Here is a 10,343-nt window from a genome sequence, read left to right as displayed (position 1 = left end):
ATATGCAGTAGGTATATAATTGTAAAATAAGAACAGCACTGAAGTGTAATACTAATCTAGGAAATCTTTTCTCTTTATGCTATCTGAGTTATCATCAAGTTTTCTCATCTGCTTGGCTGCAGGAACAACAACCCCAGCTTCTTACAATTTATTTTAAATGTGCAGGTCCTAGAAATGCTTAGCAGATCAGGCAGCATCTGTGGAAAGTAAAATAGTTGATCACTTTGTCTTGCACCTTCTCCCCGCCCCCAGATAGAAAGGGGAGGAAATGATTTGGATTTAAATTCAGAGAGGGTGGGAGAGAGATAGATAAGGCAAGAGAAAGATGAATCCCATTAGAGCAAATAACCAAGCTTCTCCCAGATTGGCAGCCCTAGAAGAGAAATGGCACTAATACTTTATCTCTAAAGCACTATAAATCTAACTTCTATTTCTTCAAAGCCTCATGGCCTTTCAAGAAAGTGTTATCTAGAGCTGGACACAAATGAGTTAAGTATTTGCATAAGTTTTTGTTTGTATTTATAAAGCCTGGATTCCTGTATGCCTTATTGACAGTTTTATTAACTTATCTTGCTACTTTAAGGTTTTATGTACAAATAGTTCCTTTTCCGCTCTTTAAAATTCTACCGTCTAGCATTACCTTTTCACCCTTTGCATCAAACTGCATCATCTCACACTTTGGTACATTGAATTTTATTAGTCACATCTGACCATACCCTTTGTTCTCTTAAGAGTCACATCTGTTGCTGTTTGCATAAAATTCAATAGTACTGTTACACCCAAGTTGTACAAGTAGAGGTGATCCCAAAATCTTGAACTTGAGTGATATGCGTCACTCAGTCTATTGAACATTTTCTAGAGCTGTGCTCTTTTTGTACCTTTATTCTATGTATTGCTAATAAGACACAGGTAGTACTTGTCTAATAAGGGGTATACTGGTATGGGGGGTTGGGCAGAGGTGGTTCACAAAATTGAACTCAGGAATGTAAGGGCTAATGTGAGGAGTGTTTGATACTCTGTGCCTGTACTCACTGGAATTTAGAAGAATAAGGGGTACTCAATGAAACCCCTCAAATATCAAAAGGCCTGAATTGTGTGGATGTGGAGAAGATGTGTCCTATGGTGCAGGAGTCTAGCACCAGTGAACTCAGCTTTAGAATACAGGAGTGTGCCTTCAGAGATGAAGAATTTCTTTAACCAGAGGATGGTAAATCAGTGAAATTCATTGCTACAGAGAGCTGTAGAAACCAAGACACTGGGCATATTTAAAGTGGAGGTTGATGAGGGCATCAAGGGTTATGGGGAGGGGAGCAGAAGGGGGTTGAGGGATAATAAATCAGCTGTGATGTAATTGTGGAGCAGACTTGATGTGCCAAATGGCCTAATTCTGCTCATGTGGTCTGCTTTTTCATTTGAAAATCATATACAATGATCAACAGCATTGTCCTCATTTCCTCATGATAAAGACTAACAAAGTTTCATAATGCCAGTTATTCTCTGAATCTCCTTAATTAGCCTGTGGTTGTTAATCTTCTACCAGTTTGATTTAAGCTTTTATTAATCAGGCCACAATTGTGATTAAGGATTTCATCCTACCCTTTCATTTGAACAAGAGATAATCTCAAATTCTTAAGAAATCCTGCTTCTACTCATCAAACAGCTAACTGAAAATTAGGTAAGAACTTAAAGACAATTGCTGGCTTTGGAGAGGCTTCAGAGGAGTTTTGAGAAGAAAGAGTTGATCGAGAGTGTTTGATAACTGGGCCTATACTCCCTAAAGGTACAAGAATGAGGAGATAAAGAGTAGCTCTGGATAGAATGTTTCTAAAAGTGACTGTTTAGGACCAGACAGCACAGCTCTGGAATAGAACAGAATTGAGGAATTTCTTTAGCCAGAGGTTGGTTAATCCAGAATTAATTGCCACAGATGGCTGTGGAGGCTAAGTAATTGGGTGTACTTAAAAGTGGAGGTTGATGGGTGTTTGATTAGTAATTGTGTCTAAGGTATTGGGGATAGGGAAAATACATCAGCCGTGATCACATGGTAGAGCATTCTTAATGAGCCAAATGTCCTAATTCTATTCCTATGTCTTATGGTCTGTAGTGAAATCTGAGTAGTCAACAAGTCTGAAAACATTCAGCTTCCAGGTGTCAGGTAGTAGTGAGATAAAGGAGATTTGTTGGTGGCTGCTGAACTTCACTGCCTTGGAAAAAGTATTCAGCCCCATCCCTTTGTTCATATAGATGAGTATTACCTGGGATTTTGATCAATTTAGCTGATTTCTTGTGTGAATCACATGCTCCTTTTTCACTGTAGAGCCCAAAAGAGAAAATTGTAAAGCATGAGAAGTTAAAAATTCAAAAACTGAAATGTTAGCAGTTCAAAATGAACTACCTCTTCTAGCAATTACAGTTAGTAGTCTTTTTGAATAAGTCTTTATTAGCTTTGCACAACATAATAGAGCAAGATTTGCCCATTCCTACTTGGAAAATTGCTCAAGTTGTACTAGGTTAGTTGGGGGAGTGCTGGTGGATGGCAATCCATGGTTGCTCTAGCAGTAATCTTTGGGTGGTTGTCCTGTTCAAAGACAAACTTTCTCTACAGTTTAAGCTTTTGGGCAGGGGCTAGCAGATTTTTATCCAGGATCTCTGTATTTAGCAGCATTCATCTTCCCATCAATCTTGACCAAATTTCTAGTCCCTGGTGCTGAAAAGCATCCCCATAGCATGATGCTACCTCCACCATACTTGACAGTAGGCATGGCTTGTGCAGTATCAGATTTACATCATATGTACTACATATATATCCTTGCCCATAAAAACTGCAAACTGTCACTTGGAAGATGCTGTAAAGATGTAGAAGGCCTTGTGGTCACATGAGACTAAAAGGGGACATTCTGGCCTCAACACTAAGTGGTATGTGTGGAATAAAGATCTCAACTCCATCTTGGATGTAGAGTTAGTAAACTATCCTGATCTTAGTTGGCTCAGATCACCATAGAGGATGTATGTCTATTGAAAAGTTACAATTTTGCATTTTGAGAAATCAATTGTAATTCTGATTCTTCATACAGCACCTAAACAAGCTCTGTTCCAGTAGTTTAGACTTTCTGATCTAAGTTATCTAATTTTATTAACTACTGCAAGAACCCCTCTGTGTAGCATTTAGAGAGCAAAAGAGAGCTAGAATTATCTTGGTATGGTGAAGCTCTGATATTCTAGTACTTTGATGGGATGGGGAAATAGATCTTCCACATTACTGGATGCAGTTAATAATAGCCAAATTCTCTTTACATATCATGTTCTTGTGAAGTCCATGAGTTTAACCAGATCAGGAACTACAGAAGCATTCCGGACCCAACTTAGAACATAGAAAAGTATACCATTGCCTGGGCTTTTGGCTGGGCAAGAGTTTTCATTGCACCTGTATGTACAAGTACTCATGTATATGACAATAAATTCGATTTGAGGTCTCCTCATGCCCATCTTGGTTCCTTCTGCACACCCGGCCCCTGGTACAGACCTGCTGCACTCTCAACTCCCAGATTTGGCCACATTCACCCTCTTGCAGCATGAACCCCAGATGCCATTCCGGACCAATGAATGAGCCAGACACGGATTTCCAAACAATCCGACACGGGATTATTGGAGTATCTTGCAAAATTTGCAGCACTTTTATGGCCATGAAATATGATATGCCCCAGAAATTCAGATTACTGATAGTTACAAACTGGAATGTCGATGACAATCTAGTGAAGAGGTCTACTGCTTCTCTCCGTATTTCTATGTGTTTAAAGTTAACAGCTTTACATACCTCTGTGTGCAGTGTACTTGTGGAACGTTTGCAATAGGTCTCGGCGTCTTCCACATTTCTAATTGCAGCCAGGAATATAGCCTTTGCTTGTCTTAGGGTTATTGGTCTGTCAGTTTGGCTTCTGCTTTCTAATAGGTAAAAAAAAATGCTGTTGTTGGGTATGCAAGGCAGAACTCGTACCACTAACGGGTCAACACAAGAAAATAGGAGCGGGAGGTGACCATTCGGTTCCTCAAGCTCACCCCGCTATTCAACATAATAATTTCTAATGCAATACCAAACTGTAATGTACAAAGCATCTTTGAGATATTGCGACCGTTGTACCATCGCTGTCTGGTATGGGGGGGGGGGGTGGCAGGGAGTGGCTATCGCACAAGATCGAAATAAATTGCAGAAACATGTAAAATTAGTCAGCTTCGTAGTATCCAAGACACCTTCAAGGAGCGGTGCCTTCGGAAAGCGGCGTCCTTCACCCAGGGGATGACTTCTCGTTAGGGACAGGACGGAGGTACAGAGTACACACACTCAGCGATTCAGGAATAACTTGTCCTCCCCCCGCCGTCCGATTCCTAAATTGACATTTATCCCATGAACACTATCTCACTACCTTTTTATTTTTTTTTTCTTCTTTGCACTACTTATTTTAACAACTATTTAATAAACATATATATACTTAATGTAATTCAGCTTTTCTCCATTTATTTGTTATGTATTTGATTGTACTGCTGCCATAAAGTTAACGAATTTGACGCACATACCGGTGATACTAAACCTGATTCTGCCTCTTACCGATATCTATGTTTTCAGTGGGATCGTGTTCTCTTTCATCTTCCGCTATGAACCGCAACCCCTCTGTAAAAAAAAATCACAAATTTGAACGGAGGACCTAGTATGTCATTACTCTGCCTTTCATTGCGAATTTAAGATCCTACTGAAGGTGAACCTAGTTGTTGAACTGTTGGTCAATGACTGTGAGAAATGACCTCTTTGCCGGCAAGAGTGACGATCAGTTGGCAAGAAATCTGCTTCCTTCCTCAGTTGCATTCAGTTCAGTAGTGTTGATGCTCGGGGAGTGCGGATTACAAAAAAATACTCTTCGGAGTGTTTAAATTTATGTAATAACCTTCAATGCCTTGGGCTCTACGAAGCCACTTCACGCCAAAGAATTATTTTTATGTACTTACTAGGTCATCCAGAGTACACAGTAAATCTAACCTAGTCCTCCTACTCATTAAATAATTGATTACTGCAAACTATTTGGGATCTGCTGTGAATTAATGGCGTATATACAATAAAGTTAATTATACAAATAATCACAAGCACTCCATTTCAACTCATCGGGTCCTCTGCAAACATTCTAAGCCTCCCATCTCCAGACCCCAACACTCCGTAGATATCGAGAGGCAATAATACCACTCCCGGGCCTTGTAGTCTTTTTATTGTTATGCGTTCCAAATGAAGGCATAAGATCCAAGTAGTCCTCAGTTACCAAGTTTATTTCACAAACTTTAATTACCTGTTCCATATTGAAACAAAGAATAAATATAAAATGCCATAATTACTTAAATCCCCATTAAACAAGTACCAGCTCAATTAACCGAAGAGAATACGACCGCAGGTTTGACTTACGTGCGCCTTTTAGATACAGCATTGCTTGAGGTGTCCAGTTACGCTTCCAAAACTGAGCCTATTCAACAAGAAGCGTAATCTCGTCAGTTTTAGCGATAAATGCGGAGCGGAAGCATAAAGCGCGGAACCGGAGTCGAATTCGTTTAAAATAACCCAGCATTGAGCAGACCAATACCTGTGGCACGCTGCTGGACTGTACGAAGAGCGAAGATGCAACGACCAAGAACAGAGTGAGAATCGCGGCAGTCCCCAGACCCTGCATAGCAAAACGCAGCTCAGTAAATAACTTGTCACAATCTTTTCTGCAACCGCACCTCAACATTTTTTAAGAAGTGCAATTCTGTTTAGCTTACGTCGGTAAACTTTGCATTTCTCCGTCGCTCCAGTGAGCATTTGTATTACTTCGAGTCTCACCTGTGGGAAGTTATATGAACCGCCAAGGAACAGACAACTGCCTCAATGTTTGTCTGGTGCCGTGGCTCTAGGTTCAGCAACCAACAGGTTAGACCCGATTAAATCATTTCCCAAGGAACACTTGGAAGGAGACGGAATAATCTTGCGGCCATTCGGTACAATGGGGCAGCCGCCTGCAAGCGCCACTTGCAGCTCGCTCACCTTCATAGTTCTTTAAATCCTTCAAGGTTTGATAGAAGATCAAGTTGCGTTTTTTTTTTCCCTGAGAGCGGCGTGCACTCTTTAAATGCTCGACCTTTTTTTTTAAAGAGCGACCACTTGTCAATCTTGGAGATGGAGGAGATGAAGCCAAAAGGGAAGAACCAGACGGAGGTGTGGCGGAGCATCAATGAATGATGGACATCAGCGAGGAGCCAAAGGCAGCCTTCTCGATGTTTTAATCTTTTGCCTAACTCCCTCAGCGACATCAGTGCTTGTCTCCTGACTTGGAGAGAGGGGACTGACGAACGAGAGCTGAGTATTGCGCAGGATGTTCGATTACTTGTTTCAGTACACCGACGTGACAGAACAGGACTCTCCAGTTGAAGCAAATCCTGATTTTGACTACTGTAAGCTTAAAACAGCAAACGGTGGAGGGGCTCAGCATTTGTGAAGTTAATCAGCCAGTTTGCTTTCTAACTGAACTCAGTCTGGGCAACCGACAAATAAACTTCCATTTTAACTTGTGTTCTAACTTACATCTTTTATAATTGTTTTAGTGCATTCAGGACCCTTAAGGGTGAAACAGTAAGGATGAGCTTCCTCTACCTATTAAATCTTCCCGATACGCTACGTCTCGAATAGACCCGGGCAACTAAGTCCAGCTATTGGCCTTCACGTGAGGCTTAGCTATTAACCCCGTAGAATCGTTTCTACTGACAGGAACACGAGGATATCTGCAGATGCTGGAAATTTAAACAACACACACAAAAAGAGCCACTTTTCAACATAATTGTATAATTGTAAAAACAAGCCTGAAGGCTTTGTGTGTCATTGGGAGCAGCATTGGTAACAAGGTGGATGAATTGAATGTGCAGATAGCTATTAATGAATATGATATAGTTGGGATCACAGAGACATGGCTCCAGGGTGACCAAGGATGGGAGCTCAACATCCAGGGATATTCAATATTCAGGAGGTAAAGACAGAAAAGAAAAGGAGGTGGGGTAGCATTGCTGGTTAGAGAGGAGATTAACTCAATAGAAAGGAAGGACATTAGCCTGGAGGATGTGGAATCGATATGGGTAGAGCTGCATAAAAACTAAGGGGCAGAAAACGCTGGTGGGAGTTGTGTACAGGCCACCTAACAGTAGTAGTGAGGTTGGGGATGGCATTAAACAGGAAATTAGAAATGCGTGCAGTAAAGGAACAGTAGTTATAATGGGTGACTTCTATCTACATATAGATTGGGTGAACCAAATAGATAAGGGTGCTGAAGAAGAGGATTTCTTGGAATGTATGTGGGATGGTTTTCTGTACTAACATGTCGAGGAACCAACTAGCGAGCAGGCCATTCAAGATTGGATATTGAGCAATGAGGAAGGGTTAGTTAGCAATCTTGTCACACAAGGCCCCTTGGGTAAGAGTGACCATAATATGGTGGAATTCTTCATTAAGATGGAGAGTGACAGAGTTAATTCAGAAGCAAAGGTTCTGAACTTAAAGAAGGGTAACTTTGAAGGTATGAGACGTGAATTAGCTAAGGTAGACTGGCAAATGATACTTAAAGGGTTGACGGTGGATATGCAATGGCAAGCATTTAACGATTGCATGGATGAACTACGGCAATTGTTTGGCAAAGCAATAAACCAGGGAAGGTGGTGTACCCGTGGCTGACAAGGGAAATTAGGGATAGTATCAAGTCCAAAGAAGAAACATATAAATTAGCAAAAAAAAGCGACTGGGAGAAATTCAGAGACCAGCAGAGGAGGACAAAGGGCTTAATTAGGAAAGGGAAGAAAGATTATGAGAGAAAGCTGGCAGGGAACATAAAAACTGACTGTAAAAGCTTTTATAGATACTTGAAAAAGATTGGTCAAGACAAATGTAGGTCCTTTACAGTCAGAAACAGGTGAATAGATCATTGGGAACAAAGACATGGCAGACCAATTGAATAACTACTTTGGTTCTGTCTTCACTAAGAAGGACATAAATAATCATCCTGAAGTAGTAGGGGACCAAGGGTCTAGTGAGATGGAGGAACTGAGGGAAATACATGTTCATAGGGAAGTGGTGTTAGGTAAATTGAAGGGATTAAAGGCAGATAAATCCCCAGGGCCAGATGGTCTACATCCCAGAGTGCTTAAGGAAGTAGCCCAAGAAATAGTGGATGCATTAGTGATAATTTTTCAAAACGCCTTAGATTCTGGATTAGTTCCTGAGGATTGGAGGATGACTAATGTAACCCCACTTTTTAAAAAAGGAGGGAGAGAGAAACTGGGGAATTATAGAACGGTTAGTCTGACATCAGTGGTGGGGAAAATGCTAGAGTCAGTTATCAAAGATGTGATAACAGCACATTTGGAAAGAAGTGAAATCATCGGACAAAGTCAGCATGGATTTGTGAAAGGAAAATCATGTCTGACGAATCTTATAGAATTTTTTGAAGGTGTAACTAGTAGAGTGGATAGGGGAGAGCCAGTGGATGTGGTATATTTAGATTTTCAAAAGGCTTTTGACAAGGTCCAACACAAGAGATTAGTGTGCAAACTTAAAGCACACGGTATTGAGGGTATAGTATTGATGTGGATAGAGAATTGGTTGGCAGACAGGAAGCAAAGAGTGGGAGTAAACGGGACCTTTTCAGAATGGCAGGCAGTGACTAGTGGGTTACCGCAAGGCTCAGTGCTGGGACCCCAGTTGTTTACAATATATATTAATGATTTAGACAAGGGAATTAAATGCAGCATCTCCAAGTTTGCGGATGACACGGAGCTGGGTGGCGGTGTCAGCTGTGAGGAGGTTGCTAAAAGGATGCAGGGTGACTTGGATAGGTTAGGTGAGTGGGCAAATTCATGGCAGATGCAATTTTATGTAGATAAATGTGAGGTTATCCACTTTGGTTGCAAGAACAGGAAAACAGATTATTATCTGAATGGTGGCCAATTAGGAAAAGGGGAGGTGCAACGAGACCTGGGTGTCATTGTACACCAGTCATTGAAGGTGAGCATGCATGTACAGCAGGTGGTGAAAAAGGCAAATGATATGTTGGCATTCATAGCAAAAGGATTTGAGTACAGGAGCAGGGAGTTCTACTGCAGTTGTACAAGGCCTTGGTGAGACCGCACCTAGAATATTGTGTGCAGTTTTGGTCCCCTAATCTGAGGAAAGACATTCTTGCTATAGAGGGAGTACAGAGAGGGTTCTCCAGATTGTTTCTGATGTTGGGGAAGTCCAGAATGAGGGGTCACAGTTTAAGGATAAAGGGGAAACCTTTTAGGACTGAGATGAGGAAAAACGTCTTCGCACAGCGAGTGTTGAATCTGTGGAATTCTCTGCCACAGGAAACAGTTGAGGCCGGTTCATTGGCTATATTTAAGAGTAAGTTAGATATGGCCCTTGTGGCTAAAGGGATCAGGGGTATGGAGAGAAAGCAGGTACAGGGTTCTGAGTTGGATGATCAGCCATGATCATACTGAATGGCGGTGCAGGCTCGAAGGGCCGAATGGCCTACTCCTGCAACTATTTTCTATGTTTCTATGTTTCTAAATGCTAGTGGATCGCAGCAGGCCAGGCAGCATCGATAGGGAGAAGCACTGTTGACTTTTCAGCCCAGACCTTTTGTCAGGACTAATGGGTCTCGGCCCGGAACATCAACTGTACTTCTTCCTATAGATGCTGCCCGGCCTGCTGCGTTCCACCAACATTTTGTTGGCGTTGCCTGTCTACTGACAGGAGAAGGGGTAACGGCGGGTTATTGGCACCCGAAAAACAGTCACGGGGCAGATGGGGCTCATCAGCCATGGTTGGCAGCTCATCTAGGAGAAAGAAAACTCTGATCTCAAACCTTCACTGCCGTGTGGCTATACCCACTCATGGGGAAGGCTTCGGGGGTAAATCCCGAGAAAAAATCTGGAGCTGGAGTCCCTAAGGCAGTCCTACATTGAGTTCAATGCTGACTGGCAACTCCCATGACACCGCTTGTGCCGAACTGTATCAGTCTCTGCCGTTCTCATGGATTCATCGGCTGCGTCGATAGGGGGGACCTTTTGCAGGGGTAACAGCTTGCTCTTCGTGTTGTACTGCCCTGGCTTGCGTCCTGTCCTGTGGATCATATAGACACATGCAAAATCCATGGTCGACCGTGGACCGTAAGCAAATAGGTAGCGCATAGGTGCATAGGGTGTGTGTGTGTGTGTGTGTGTGTGTGTGTGTGTGTGTGTGTGTATGTGTGTGTGTGTGTGTGTGTGTGTGGGTGTGTGTATGTGTGTGTGTGGGTGTGTGTGTG

The 10,343-nt window shown here is 42.1% G+C and overlaps 1 protein-coding gene across 1 annotated transcript; it reads right to left on the bottom strand.

Moving 5' to 3' along the window:
* Positions 1 to 2,158: 2,158 nt before the first annotated feature.
* Positions 2,159 to 6,188, bottom strand: spx (spexin hormone). Its single transcript, XM_059986904.1, has 6 exons — positions 6,059 to 6,188; positions 5,619 to 5,699; positions 5,444 to 5,501; positions 4,604 to 4,666; positions 3,815 to 3,942; positions 2,159 to 2,311 (listed from the first exon to the last, which is right to left on the bottom strand). The coding sequence occupies exons 1-6, from the start codon at positions 6,062 to 6,064 to the stop codon at positions 2,309 to 2,311; spliced, it is 339 nt and encodes a 112-aa protein (XP_059842887.1). The 5' UTR covers positions 6,065 to 6,188; the 3' UTR covers positions 2,159 to 2,308.
* Between the last annotated feature and the right edge of the window lie 4,155 nt (positions 6,189 to 10,343).

The sequence above is a fragment of the Hypanus sabinus genome, chromosome 13 (genome assembly GCF_030144855.1).
Source record: "Hypanus sabinus isolate sHypSab1 chromosome 13, sHypSab1.hap1, whole genome shotgun sequence".
Taxonomy (NCBI): Eukaryota; Metazoa; Chordata; class Chondrichthyes; order Myliobatiformes; family Dasyatidae; genus Hypanus; species Hypanus sabinus.
This window is presented reverse-complemented; position numbering and strand designations above follow the sequence as displayed.

Excerpts from the sequence above, each read along its gene's own strand:
- spx (XM_059986904.1), bottom strand. Across the intron at positions 5,502-5,618 it reads AGTCCAGCAGCGTGCCACAG|GCTCAGTTTTGGAAGCGTAA; the intron begins GTATTGGTCTGC and ends CTTGTTGAATAG. Across the intron at positions 3,943-4,603 it reads CACTGAAAACATAGATATCG|AAAGCAGAAGCCAAACTGAC; the intron begins GTAAGAGGCAGA and ends TTTACCTATTAG.